We start from the raw sequence: 14437 nt of genomic DNA, 5'->3' as shown, positions 1-14437 counted from the left end.
TGTGAGCTGGGATGTGCCGATATAGCCAGCGTGAAACTAGGCCAGGCTGTCGGAGGTACCGTCTTTCTGAACGTTAAACTGAGGCCTTTCTGCTTGTTCAGATGGATATTAAAGATCCCATGGCCATATTTGGAAGTTCTCCTGGTCTCCAGCCCAACCAACACCACAAAAAAACAGATTAACAACTCACTTATCTCAGTGTTTGTGGGAACTTCCTGTGTGTGAAATTTACCTACATAACAATACTGACTGCACTTCAAAGCAATTAGTTGAAGGTGGAGTGATTTGGGACGTTCGAGCGATGTGCTAAAGTGTTGTATAAATGCAAGGCTTCCTTCCTTGCGTTGAGAGCATAACATGTTCAGAGTTGTGTACAAAACAGGGGCAGAGCTGAGTGGTGTCCAGGCAGGCTGTGGGTAATGGCATTTGGATGATTTCTCTCGGTCAGATGTGGTCTTTGCTAAACTCTTGGTCCATTTTAACAGTCCCTGAGCTCTGAGATGCTGTGGAAGGAAATCTGGCCGCAGACGTTCACTGGAGTCACTGGGCTCTGTGCTAATTGATAATAGAACCCACTGCAGATGCGAGCATTGTAATCATAGAACGGTTACAGCAGGGAAGGAAACCATTCGGCCCATCGAGTCCGTGCTGGCTCCACGCAAGAGCAATCCAGCTGGTCCTACTCCCCCGCCGTTGATGGAGCTGCGCCCCTTTAAGGCCATAAGCTGTGTTGTTAAGTAAACCCAGGATCAGGCCAATCAAAATGTAATTGTTGTTTGATCAGGGAACTTTGCAGATGTGGTCAGTTTCAGGCTGCAGCTCAGGTACACCCAACTGTGACAAATTGTGATACACCTTTTAGGTTATCTGCCGGTAATACTTTGAGAACAGTAAATAACGCAACTGTACAGGGCTCTGGTGAGACCTCACCTGGAGTACTGTGTAGAGTTTTGGTCTCCTTATCTATGGAAGGATACACTTGCCTTAGAGGCGGTGCAACGAAGGTTCACTAGATTAATTCCTGGGATGAGAGGGTTGTCCTATGAGGAGAGATTGAGTAGAATGGGCCTATGCTCTCTGGAGTTTAGAAGAATGAGAGGTGATCTCATTGAAACACAAGATTCTGAGGGGGCTTGACAGGGTAGATGCTGAGAGGCTGTTTCCCCTGGCTGGAGAGTCTAGAACTAGAGGGGCGTAGTCTCAGGATAAGGGGTCGGCCATCCAAGACTGAGATGAGGAGGAATTTCTTCACCCAGAGGGTTGTGAATCTTTGGAATTCTCTACCCCAGAGGGCTGTGGATGCTCAGTCATTGAGTATATTCAAGGCTGAGTTCGTAAGGGATCAGGAGATATGGGAATCGGGCAGGGAAGTGGAGTTGAGGTCAAAGATCAGCCATGATCTGATTGAATGGCGGAGCAGGCTCGAGGGGCCGAATGGCCGACTCCTGCTCCTACTTCTTATGTTCTTCTGCATCGAGTAAAAGGCCATTTGCACAATTGGAGCTCGTCCCTCCAGTTTCCTCACCCTCCAGTTATAGCAACCAGCTGCACTGTGAACATGCTTATTATCTCAATCTCAATGACCCCGCCTGGCAGACTATTGCAAACATTTACGCTCATCCAAGCAAAGACATTTTTTTCTACTTACTGACAAATGGTATTGGTCGAGAATATAAAGTCTCCAGTCGGTAACTGCAGGGCCGGGAGCTTTGAATGTGACAGAAAAGGCACAACTTGTTCTTGCTGACTGATAGGCTGAGCACTGACTGAGCAGATCTTTCCTCCCCTCCTTCCTTCCACTGCCCCACTTCAGCTCTGATCTTTGTTTTCTCTCTGAAGGTTTCACGGTGGAGTTGCAGTTGGACAAGCTGAAACAGAAAGGGGCAGTAAAGCGAGCGCTGTTTCTGGATTCCCGCCAGCCTTTCTTTCAGGACAGTATCGCCATTAGCAACGGGCATGGAGAGATGTGCCAAGACCTGAAGATCTATTTGCGTGTAAGTTCTGGGATCCCCTTCACTCTGGGGTGTGATGGGCCTGGTTACTGATTCGGACCCTACTAGATTTGTCCTCTGGAGATTCTGGCCCGGGCAGAAGGATGGTTCAATAGTCCTACTGTCATTGAGTTTTCAGCCAAGCTCTAATCCATGGGGCAGGATCTTCAAATTCCAACCAGGAGAGCCTGTGCTATGATAGACATACTCATGGTTTGTAATTATTAGCAGTTACATATTTTTATTCAAAACTAAACGAGAGATTAAGAATCTGTGTGCTGTGGTAGTTTGGGTTGATACTTGGTGGCATTTTTCAGTGTAGAAACATAGGAACAGGAGTAGGCCATTCAGCCCCTCGTGCCTGCTCCGCCATTTGATAAGATCATGGCTGATCTCTGATCTAACTCCATATACCTGCCTTTGGCCCATATCCCTTAATACCTTTGGTTGCCAAAAAGCTATCGATCTCAGATTTAAATTTAGCAATTGAGCTAGTATCAATTGCCGTTTGCGGAAGAGAGTTCCAAACTTCTACCACCCTTTATGTGTAGAAATGTTTTCTAATCTCACTCCTGAAAGGTCTGGCTCTAATTTTTAGACTGTGCCCCCTACTCCTAGAATCCCCAACCAGCGGAAATAGTTTCTCTCTATCCACCCTATCCGTTCCCCTTAATATCTTATAAACTTCGATCTGATCACCCCTTAACCTTCGAAACTCTAGAGAATACAACCCCAATTTGTGTAATCTCTCCTCGTAACTTAACCCTTGAAGTCCGGGTGTCATTCTAGTAAACCTACGCTGCACTCCCTCCAAGGCCAATATGTCCTTCCGAAGGTGCGGTGCCCAGAACTGCTCACAGTACTCCAGGTGCGGTCTAACCAGGGTTTTGTATAGCTGCAGCATAACTTCTGCCCCCTTGTACTCTAGTCCTCTAGATATAAAGGCCAGCATTCCAGTAGAAGTTGCAGAAAGTAATAAATTCCCTCTGGCCCTCGGAGCTGAGACGGAGCACTGCCCCATTAAGGCATAAGTGAGATTCCTTGCAGATATTGTACAGTTTCTTGGGTATCTCGTAGCAACGGGGCACCTTCACATTCGGGTCAGTTGTCTCAAAATCTGACGGTCTCCGGATCACCCTGGTTACCAATTCATCGCTACCTCCTGATTGCAGCGCGACCTCTGCACTTTGAACTTCCTTGCTTGCGGAAACAGCCAATAAACTTTCCAGATCTCATTTTCTTAAAAAGTTGAAGTTGAGGCTAAATTTGAAACTCTTGCTGGTGAGACTTTATAAGATCTTGTTCCTCGGCAGGAAGAACACGAGTTCCGAGACAAACTCTCGTTGATCCACATAGCAATGAACTTCAGTCTGGATCCGAGGACCCCAGCTGACAACCATGGCCTACAGCCAATCCTCAGCTATTCAACAAGTGACTACCTGGCACAAGAGGTACGTGGTTTCTTCTCCATGACATTAGGGTGAGTGAGATTGTACCAATTGAGTTTAGAGTGAGGTTGGCCTGTTTCTTTACTGTCTTCAAACCAACTGTACCGTTTCGGTAGCGACATATCACACGTGTTAGTTGTGAAGTGGAGCTGTGGCATTTATGGTTCTCCCGGTGAACAAGCTCAAAGGCGGTGATGCAGAAGTTGAGTTGTTCCCAATCTTTGTGTTTTCTGGTGTGGAGGGAGGAAGCAGAGGCTGTATTTGGGCTGGTAGTTGGTCTGAACTCTACTGAGCCAGACTTCCCCCCCCACCTTTGACCCTGTGCCAGCTTTAGGGCATTCCCAGTGCATACTATTTTAAAAATGACGAGCATCAAAGTTCGGAAACTCTTTTTGCCCGGGTCAACTGTATTGGTCTTATTTTCGGGCAAGAAGTGGAATTTGTCCTGTGATCTTTCTGATGCCCAGCTTATGATCTAGTTAGCTGGCCTGTCAATCTCTGCATTCTCATAAAACTAAGAATATTCAGGCATATGGGTACGGTAGCATAGTGGTTATGCTACTGGACTGGTAATCCAGAGGCCCAGACTAAAATCTGGAGTCATGAGTTCAAATCCTGCTATAGTAGCTGGTGAATTTAAATTTAATTAAATAAAATCTGGAATTAAAAAACTAGTATCAGTAATGGTGGCCATGAAACTACTGGATTGTTGTAAAAACCCATCTGGTTCACTAATGTCCTTTAGGGAAGGAAACCTGCCGTCCTTACCCGGTCTGGGCCTATATGTGACTCCAGACCCACAGCAATGTGGTTGATTCTGAAATGGCCGAGTTGTAAAATCTCACTATGAAAAGTCAAGAAGGTGGCTCACCACCACCTTCTCAAGGGGCAATTAGGGATGGGCAATAAATGCCAGCAATGCCCACATCCCATGAACAAATACAAAAAAATTGGCATGGTCCCCACACAATTCTCCAGCTGTGAGGGTGCAAGTGGCCTCTGTCCTATTCCCCAGTGCAAGACAGATAGTGAGAGACTGACTCCCAGGCCTCTGCTCATCGTTCACTGATGCTGGCCACCAGGAGCTGGACAGGACAATCAAACAAAACTCAGGCTCAATACTTGTATCTCTGTGTAGGTGCCCAGCCCCCACTTATGTTGGGGAGGGGTCCCCCATCTGGCTCTTGCTGGTCGCTGAATGTCGCTGCTCTCCGAGGCTCAGTGGAGTTGGTTCTTTTCGCTCTGGTGACCTGTTCACGCGATGGGGGGGTTCGCTGAGCCTCTGATTTGTGGTGTGGGGATCAGTCCGTGCTCTCCGATGGGTCCGGGGAGGGATGGGAATGAGATGGATTCCCACATTCCCTGATGGTTGGGATTTGGAAAAGACTCTGGAGGTCTCCGTTTGGAGAAACTGAATTTTGGGCTGGGGTTTTGGCTCGTGTGCTTGCAAATTCAACACAGCATATGATTTCTCTCCCTTGTGAATTTAAACCAGACCCAGATACAGCTAGACTGTGGTGACGATAACATCTGTGTCCCAGACCTGCAGCTCTCTGTGTACGGGTAAGCAACTCTCTCAACATGGAGTAACTTTTACAAGGGGAATAAATTCAGTAAAGGAGCAGATATATCTACGGTTCAAGAGGACTGAAAACCTGGAACCCCGCGTCCCCGTGGAAAGCTTTAATGGCCACCCCTCGCTTTGTCTGCACCCTGTAATGCAAGAGCACAGTGTGCCTGGCAGTGCAGGTGGTCCATTCACCACTCTCCCACTGGGACTCACACACAGCCCCATTTTCTCTCTCACTTCCCTTGTTTCCTCGTGCTCTCTCACTGGCCCTGTCTACGTCACCATTATGAACCTACAAGGCTGTCCTTGAGGTCTGGGCTTCTCTGCTGATTGACTGGACACAGGAATGAGCGGTTTATTGCGACTGGATGAAATCGTCTCAGGGCCACTCATTCGGGGTCATGGTTCGAGTCTCACTCCAGAGCCTTGAGCACATAATCCAGGCCGACACTCCCAGTGCAATACTGAGGGAGTGCTGCACTGTCGGAGGTGCCGTCTTTTGGAGGATGCATTAAACCGAGGCCCTGTTCAGACGGATGTAAAAGATCCCATGGCACGATTACAAGAGGAGCAGGGGCGTTCTCCTGAAGTCCTGGGCCAATATTTATCCCTCAACCAATACCACAAAAAACAAATTTACTGTTCATTTATCTCATATAGTGTTTGTGGGATCTTGCTGTGCGCAAATTGGCTACTCTCTGCCGACATCAAAGCAGCGACTTCACTCAAGAAGTATTTTGTTGGCAGTGAAGTCCTTCGTCGCGTCCTCAGGACGTGAATGCTGCTCATATATTGACTAGGCCCTGCGGCATATTGTCTCACTGTACTTTTATATAAAGCTGAGGTAACCTTGCAGGGATCGGAAAACACTGTACCTTGACGATGAAAATCCACTGATGCTAATCTTCGATGCGAAGAATATGGGTGAAGGAGGAGCATATGAAGCAGAGCTGTATGTATTTGTTCCACCTGAAGCAGACTACAATGGAATAATGCGGAATGAGGTAAGCTCTGGAATGGATTTCATACCGGAGTGGGAATGGCGCAGTGTCAGTTAGAGTGGGTGATTTTTCTGGGGTGTAAATTTAATCGCCATTCTATCCCGAAAGGAAAGCAAAAAGGCCATCTGCTCCATTGAACCTGTCCAACACGCACTGTACCTGCCCGGGAGTGTTTGATGGGACAGTGTAGAGGGAGCTTTACTCTGTATCTAACCCTGTACCTGCCCTGGGAGTGTTTGATGGGACAGTGTAGAGGGAGCTTTACTCTGTATCTAACCCTGTACCTGCCCTGGGAGTGTTTGATGGGACAGTGTAGAGGGAGCTTTACTCTATATCTAACCCTGTACCTGCCCTGGGAGTGTTTGATGGGACAGTGTAGAGGGAGCTTTACTCTGTATCTAACCCTGTACCTGCCCTGGGAGTGTTTGATGGGACAGTGTAGAGGGAGCTTTACTCTGTATCTAACCCTGTACCTGCCCTGGGAGTGTTTGATGGGACAGTGTAGAGGGAGCTTTACTCTGTATCTAACCCGTGCTGTACCTGCCCTGGGAGTGTTTGATGGGACAGTGTAGAGGGAGCTTTACTCTGTATCTAACCCTGTACCTGCCCTGGGAGTGTTTGATGGGACAGTGTAGAGGGAGCTTTACTCTGTATCTAACCCTGTACCTGTCCTGGGAGTGTTTGATGGGACAGTGCAGAGGGAGCTTTACTCTGTATCTAACCCTGTACCTGCCCTGGGAGTGTTTGATGGGACAGTGTGGAGGGAGCTTTACTCTGTATCTAACCCTGTACCTGCCCTGGGAGTGTTTGACGGGACAGTGTAGAGGGAGCTTTACTCTGTATCTAACCCTGTACCTGCCCTGGGAGTGTTTGATGGGACAGTGTAGAGGGAGCTTTACTCTGTATCTAACCCTGTACCTGCCCTGGGAGTGTTTGATGGGACAGTGTGGAGGGAGCTTTACTCTGTATCTAACCCGTGCTGTACCTGCCCTGGGAGTGTTTGATGGGACAGTGTAGAGGGAGCTTTACTCTGTATCTAACCCTGTACCTGCCCTGGGAGTGTTTGATGGGACAGTGCAGAGGGAGCTTTACTCTGTATCTAACCCTGTACCTGTCCTGGGAGTGTGTGATGGGACAGTGTAGAGGGAGCTTTACTCTGCATCTAACCCTGTACCTGCCCTGGGAGTGTTTGATGGGACAGTGTAGAGGGAACTTTACTCTGTATCTAACCCTGTACCTGCCCTGGGAGTGTTTGATGGGACAGTGTAGAGGGAGCTTTACTCTGTATCTAACCCTGTACCTGCCCTGGGAGTGTTTGATGGGACAGTGTAGAGGGAGCTTTACTCTGTATCTGACCCTGTACCTGCCCTGGGAGTGTTTGATGGGACAGTGTAGAGGGAGCTTTACTCTGTATCTAACCCTGTACCTGCCCTGGGAGTGTTTGATGGGACAGTGTAGAGGGAGCTTTACTCTGTATCTAACCCTGTACCTGCCCTGGGAGTGTTTGATGGGACAGTGTAGAGGGAGCTTTACTCTGTATCTAACCCTGTACCTGTCCTGGGAGTTTTTGATGGGACAGTGTAGAGGGAGCTTTACTCTGTATCTAACCCTGTACCTGCCCTGGTAGTTTTTGATGGTACAGTGTAGAGGGAGCTTTACTCTGTATCTAACCCGTGCTGTACCTGCCCTGGGAGTGTTTGATGGGACAGTGTAGAGGGAGCTTTACTCTGTATCTAACCCGTGCTGTACCTGCCCTTGGAGTGTTTGATGGGACAGTGTAGAGGGAGCTTTACTCTGTATCTCACCCGTGCTGTACCTGCCCTGGGAGTGTTTGATGGGACAGTGTAGAGGGAGCTTTACTCTGTATCTAACCCGTGCTGTACCTGCCCTGGGAGTGTTTGATGGGACAGTGTAGAGGGAGCTTTACTCTGTATCTAACCCTGTACCTGCCCGGGAGTGTTTGATGGGACAGTGTAGAGGGAGCTTTACTCTGTTTCTAACCCTATACCTGCCCTGGGAGTGTTTGATGGGACACTGTAGAGGGAGCTTTACTCTGTATCTAACCTGTGCTGTACCTGCCCTGAGAGTGTTTGATGGGACAGTGTAGAGGGAGCTTTACTCTGTATCTAACCCTGTACCTGTCCTGGGAGTGTTTGATGGACAGTGTAGAGGGAGCTTTACTCTGTATCTAACCCTGTACCTGCCCTGAGAGTGTTTGATGGGACAGTGTAGAGGGAGCTTTACTCTGAATCTAACCCTGTACCTGACCCTGGGAGTGTTTGATGGGACAGTGTAGAGGGAGCTTTACTCTGTATCTAATCCTGTACCTGCCCTGGGAGTGTTTGATGGGACAGTGTCGAGGGAGCTTTACTCTGTATCTAACCCGTGCTGTACCTGCCCTGGGAATGTTTGATGGGACAGTGTAGAGGGAGCTTTACTCTGTATCTAATCCGTGCTGTCCCTGTCCTGGGAGTGTTTGATGGGACAGTGTAGAGGGTGCTTTACTCTGTATCTAATCCGTGCTGTACCTGTCCTGGGAGTGTTTGATGGGACAGTGTAGAGGGAGCTTCACTCTGTATCTAATCCGTGCTGTACCTGTCCTGGGAGTGCTTGATGGGACAGTGTAGAGGGAGCTTTACTCTGTATCTAACCCTGTACCTGCCCTGGGAGTGTTTGATGGGACAGTGTGGAGGGAGCTTTACTCTGTATCTAACCCTGTACCTGCCCTGGGAGTGTTTGATGGGACAGTGTAGAGGGAGCTTTACTCTGTATCTAATCCTGTACCTGACCCTGGGAGTGTTTGATGGACAGTGTAGAGGGAGCTTTACTCTGTATCTAACCCTGTACCTGTCCCTGTCTGATTGCAGAGCCTGGCCAAGCTCAGCTGTACGTACGAGAACCAAACAGTGGTGTGTGACCTGGGCAACCCCATGAAGTCTGGAACAAATGTAAGTGTTGGGAGAAGAGCCCCATTGATTTTGAGAGATAACCTGTAAAGTGTGTGGTCAGGGGGGTGGTGGTGAGAGAAGGGGGAAGAGGAGGGGGATCGGAAGGAGGGAGGAGCAGAGGGATGGGAGGGAGGAGGGGGGGATAGGAGGAGGAGGGGTGGGTGTGAGAGGAAGAGGAGGGGGGAGGAAGGATGTGAGAGGAGTGGTGGGGTATGAGAGTTGGGGGGATAGGAGGAGGAGGGGTGGGTGTGAGAGGAAGAGGAGGGGGGAGGAAGGATGTGAGCGGAGTGGTGGGGTATGAGAGTTGGGGGGATAGGAGGAGGAGGGGTGGGTGTGTGAGGAAGAGGAGGGGGGGAGGAAGGATGTGAGAGGAGTGGTGTGGCATGAGAGTTGAGGGGGGGGGAGGAGAGAGGGGGAGAGGATTGCTGTCGAACAGAGAGATCGTGCTTCACAGGAGTGCAGGAGAATGTGCAGAAAGAAAGTGTTGGTGGGAGAGGCGATGAGGTGGGCCTCGATAACTCGAGTATCAAATGTTGATTTTGTTGCCCTGTGGGGGGTGTAGGGTTTGGGGCTTCCATTGTCCATAGAAACCCTAATGCCCTCTGGGGACTCCCAGTGCTGCTTGCCTTTAGTTCTCGGTAGTGCTGTTGTTTGTGATACTCCAGAAGTGGCCGAGGGTGGTTGGCCTGAGCTCTCCCCACACGGTTGCATGTGGTGAGGTGTGGGAGTTCACCATTGGTCACCTGATCTCCATTGTATACTCTGGAGGGTGAGGGGAGAGAGGGACCTCCCTCGCACCTTATTTTTCTTGCCTCCATCTCTCCTTTCTCCCCCGTGAAGTGAGTAAGTTCACCAGGAGGCAGTGTCTGGAGTCTCTCTCCCCTCTCCCTCATACCGAGGTACAGAGTTGATCAGTTTAATTTGTCTGTTTACGCCAGATCATTCGGTCTTGTTCCGAAAACCCATCATCAGTTCAGTTGGTTTTCTGATTGTCTCTTATTCTGCTTTATATGGGGGCATCTATCTAATCGAAACTGCTACAAATAATGATTCAGGGTACAGTTTTGTCACTGGACTAGTTATCCAGAGAACGTGAGTTCAAATCCCACTAAGGCAGTTTGAGAATTTTTGAATTCAGTTTAATAATCTAGAAATTAAATTCTGGTCTCAGTAAAAGTGACCGTGAAGCAGTCGGATTGTCGTAAAAACCCAACTGGTTCACTAATGTCCTTTGGGGAAGGAAACCTGCCGTCCTTTCCCGGTCTGGGCCTATATGTGACTCCAGTCCCACATCAACGTGGTTGACTCTTAACTGCCCTCTGAAGTGGCCTCACAAGACACTCGGTTGTATCAAAACTGCTGCAGCAGTTTGAAAAGAAAGTTCACCACCACCTTCTCAGGGCAACTAAGGATGGGCAGTAAATGCCAGCCTTGCCAGTGATGCCCACATCTCCAGAATTAATAATAAAAATAACCAGGGCAAGATCTCCCTGAAATGCAGACATTGTTTATCTTTTCTGTGGAAAAGGGAGATTGAGTGCGTGTGTGCTCTCTGCACTATACGATTGTTCCGAATCCATTGTTTGATTGGGAGCGGTAAGGGCTGCCCAGGTGTGGTGCAGCTCCTGGCCTCTGTGCCCAGCCTTGCTCTTCCCTCTGGTTTCCTGCACTCCAATCACCGGGCCATGGTGGAGGTGAGATGAGATGTGACCGCGATCGTTTGAAGGATCTAATGTGCTCTGTCCCTCACAGCTCTCGGGTGGCCTGCGATTCACGGTCCATCAGCTGCGTGACGACAAGAAATCGGTCGAGTTTGAGTTGCAGATTCGCAGGTATGTCCACGTTCTTTAGACAGCCCTCCCAACTTGCTGGCTGAAATCTTTATTGGTGAAATCATTGGTGAAAGAAACCCAGCAAAGAGCCCTGAATGAATTTGTGCCCAGTAACTAGGCCCTTCCTTCCTGCCCTCGGCTCTTTCTGCCCGATCTATCGTGTAGTTATTTAATTAGTCAGTTAGAGTCTCCTTCTGTCTGTCCAGAGTGAGATATTGGAGTATCTTCTTGCCTTATATCCAGTAGATTGTGGTTCTCCATAGTTGATGTTGATATTTGCCCCTCTGTAACAGACTTGTTTTGTCTTTGGATTGTTTCTGTAACGAAAAGCATCTTTACATGGACAGGTCATTAGCCTGACTCGCAACCCATACCAGGAGGCCTTTAGTCTGGCTCCTACCTTTCAACCTGTCTGGCTTGGGTGGTCCTCCCAGGAGTTATACTCCCGACAGCAGAGCTGTCAGGGTCCTCGGAGCCTGCGTTCCCTCCCACCTTGTCAAGGTGCATCGCTGGAGGACCTGTCCTGGACCTTTGTGACTCCAGCTTCAATGTGGCTCTGCAGGATAACAAATTGGCAGAATGCATCATGGGCAGGTAATGGGGGCGGGGGGGACTGGCAAAGGCAAGGCTGGCATGGGGCGTTAGTCAATGGGCCAAACACTGCACTAAACATGATGCCACTTCAATTGAGCAGCGCACATGTCCACTTATGTCAATGATCAAGCTGGCTTCGAGACTCTTGAGTGTTTGATGCCACATTGAATGGGTTATGTATTTGTGTGTGGAGCTGACGGTTTCATGTGGCTTGTCTGTATCAGTTAGTAAAGCTGAGGAATTTGCTGCTTTTCAAACCTCGATCTGGTAATTTGTGGGCTAGCACGAGAAAAAATGACCATGAAAACTGCAGGATTGTCGTAAAAAACCCAAATGGTTCACCGATGTCCTTCAGGGAGGGGAATCTGCCGTCCTTACCCGGTCTGGGCCTATGTGTGGCGGCTGCCTCTTAATCAAGTGGGCCAGCGAGTCAGTCAGTTATACAAACAATTGCCAAGAAGCACAATGTAGTGGTTCAAGAAGATAGTCCATCCATCCACCACCTCAGGGCATCTAGAGATGGTGGTAAACACAACCTTGTTAGCACTGCCCGAAACCTGAGAAAAAAAACATTGGCCTCTCTCTGAGGTGTGTGGCAGGCTCTTGGAGTTCGGTGCCTCTGTGTCCTGTCATGTTTGTTTTCCTTTCTTCTTTGCAGTAAGAACTTAAATAATTCGAGAAGCAAGGTTGTCCTCTACACACTCGACGTGGAGGTCTCGGCACAAGTCAGCATTCGAGGGTGAGAATCGCTCCTCATCTCACTTACCTTCACAAACTGGAGCTCCTCAACGTTTCAACTTCGGACAAGGTCTGTCCAGGCGGGGTGGGGGGCGGGGGGGGGGGCGGGGGGCACGCGAGGGATGAGAGACCTCCCGACATCAGCCTCCTTCCCCCGCACATCGCCCCAGGTCCATGCCCTGCTCTGTGCTCAATCAAGTGATGTCGGCCTGGGCTGTCGGGGCTGAGCGCTGAGCACCAACAAGGAAGTTGGGCTGAGTCAGGGAGAGGGGGTGGGGGAGGGGGGGGGGGGTCAGCTCAGCCACGCCCTCCCCTTCAGTGAAGGAGCTCGCTGACCCCGAGGCATGCCTGGTGCCCAAGTGAACGTGATTGTGATCAGGAGAGGAGACGGGAAATTGTGGAGCAGACAAACTCTAGTTCTGTCATGGTATTGTGGTAATGATGGGCACATAGAATGTACAGCACAGAAACAGGCCATTCGGCCCAACTAGTCCTCCAGTGTTTATGCTCCACACGAGCCTCCTCCATCCCTACTTCATCTCACTCTATCAGCATATCCTTCTATTCCTTTCTCCCTCATGTGTTTATCTATCTTCCCCCCAAATGTATCTAAACTATTCGCCTCAACTATTCCTTGTGGTAGTGAGTTCCACATTCTCACCACTCTCTGGGTAAAGAAGTTTCTCCTGAATTCCCTATTGGATTTATGAGTGAGTGTCTTATATTAATGGACCCCAGCTTTGGAAGGATTAAAGCAAAGGGTGAGAGGTCAAACTTCCATTTTCCTTGGCATTGGCAGTGAGCGACAGTAAAGTTTCAACTTTTGACCTTTCGGCCAATGTCAAAATTTGATTGATTTTGTGAATTGACATACACAGGAAATGAGAAGGATATCGTGACCAGACCACCTGCCCCCTCCCGCTGCCTGTACTAACTCGGAAGGTTTAACTGGTGCTATTGTCTCTTTTTTTGGGCCAGGGTCTCAATTCAGGACAAGATTCTCTTCCCCATCCCAAACTGGAAGCCCAGAAAGAGGCCAGCGAATGAAGAGGACATCGGACCACCCGTCAAGCACGTGTTTGAGGTTTGTAGTGTCAGTTGTGCAGTTCACGGCCTGCGCTTGCTCACATCGGTCGCTGCAGTTCATTGGGGGAAGGAGCTTAGGGTCTTTTGATGTGATACTGCAGTAAAGAAGCACAAGTGATCTTTTTACAATATATGTGGCCCATTGGATTCTCCCACATTACCCTGTGCACATGGACATACCTTCAGATCAATGCTGCTCATCATCTCTTCAAAAGCACTGCACATTAAGGCACGTTGTATGTTCCTGTAGATCCAATTGCTTCTGACTGCCACAGGCCCAACACCCAAAACTGCCTCTGATTTGCTCCTCAATTGTCAATCTCTCCACATGATGAGAAAGCTGGGCCGGGAAATAGGAATGGCAGTCAGTGCAATAGAGGACCATGTGCTGAAATACAAGTCGAGGGAGCTTTACTCTGTATCTAACCCTGTACCTGCCCTGGGAGTGTTTGATGGGACAGTGTAGAGGGAGCTTTACTCTATATCTAACCCTGTACCTGCCCTGGGAGTGTTTGATGGGACAGTGTAGAGGGAGCTTTACTCTGTATCTAACCCTGTACCTGACCCTGGGAGTGTTTGATGGGACAGTGTAGAGGGAGCTTTACTCTGTATCTAACCCGTACTGTACCTGCCCTGGGAGTGTTTGATGGGACAGTGTAGAGGGAGCTTTACTCTGTATCTAACCCTGTACCTGCCCTGGGAGTGTTTGATGGGACAGTGTAGAGGGAGCTTTACTCTGTATCTAACCCTGTACCTGCCCTGGGAATGATTGATGGGACAGTGTAGAGGGAGCTTTACTCTGTATCTAATCCTGTACCTGCCCTGGGAGTGTTTGATGTGACAATGTAGAGGGAGCTTTACTCTCTATCTAACCCTGTCCCTGCCCTGGGAGTGTTTGATGGGACAGTGTAGAGGGAGTTTTACTCTGTATCTAATCCTGTACCTGCCCTGGGAGTGTTTGATGGGACAGTGCAGAGGGAGCTTTACTCTGTATCTAATCCTGTACCTGACCCTGGGAGTGTTTGATGGGATAATGTAGAGGGAGCTTTACTCTGTATCTAACCCGTGCTGTACCTGCCCTGGGAGTGTTTGATGGGACAGTGTGGAGGGAGCTTTACTCTGTATCTAACCCAGGCTGTATCTGCCCTGGGAGTGTTTGATGGGACAGTGTAGAGGGAGCTTTACTCTGTATCTAACCCGTGCTGTACCTGCCCTGGGAGTGTTTGATG

At 49.2% G+C, this 14437-nt stretch overlaps 1 protein-coding gene across 3 annotated transcripts in view; it reads left to right on the top strand.

The window, feature by feature from the left end:
* Positions 1–14437, top strand: part of LOC137307327 (integrin alpha-5-like) — a 125802-nt gene that overhangs the window by 70243 nt on the left and 41122 nt on the right. For all 3 annotated transcript variants that reach the window (XM_067976803.1, XM_067976805.1, XM_067976804.1), the window contains exons 16-23: positions 1840–1994; positions 3305–3442; positions 4935–5002; positions 5866–6013; positions 8878–8958; positions 10711–10790; positions 12043–12123; positions 13101–13206. In XM_067976803.1, coding sequence (XP_067832904.1) covers positions 1840–1994; positions 3305–3442; positions 4935–5002; positions 5866–6013; positions 8878–8958; positions 10711–10790; positions 12043–12123; positions 13101–13206 — 857 coding nt within the window. The remainder of the gene's footprint in view (positions 1–1839; positions 1995–3304; positions 3443–4934; positions 5003–5865; positions 6014–8877; positions 8959–10710; positions 10791–12042; positions 12124–13100; positions 13207–14437) is intronic.

This window comes from Heptranchias perlo, chromosome X (genome assembly GCF_035084215.1).
Source record: "Heptranchias perlo isolate sHepPer1 chromosome X, sHepPer1.hap1, whole genome shotgun sequence".
Classification (NCBI taxonomy): Eukaryota; Metazoa; Chordata; class Chondrichthyes; order Hexanchiformes; family Hexanchidae; genus Heptranchias; species Heptranchias perlo.
The sequence above is the reverse complement of the archived record's forward strand: the minus strand, read 5'-3'. Positions and strand labels throughout refer to the sequence as shown.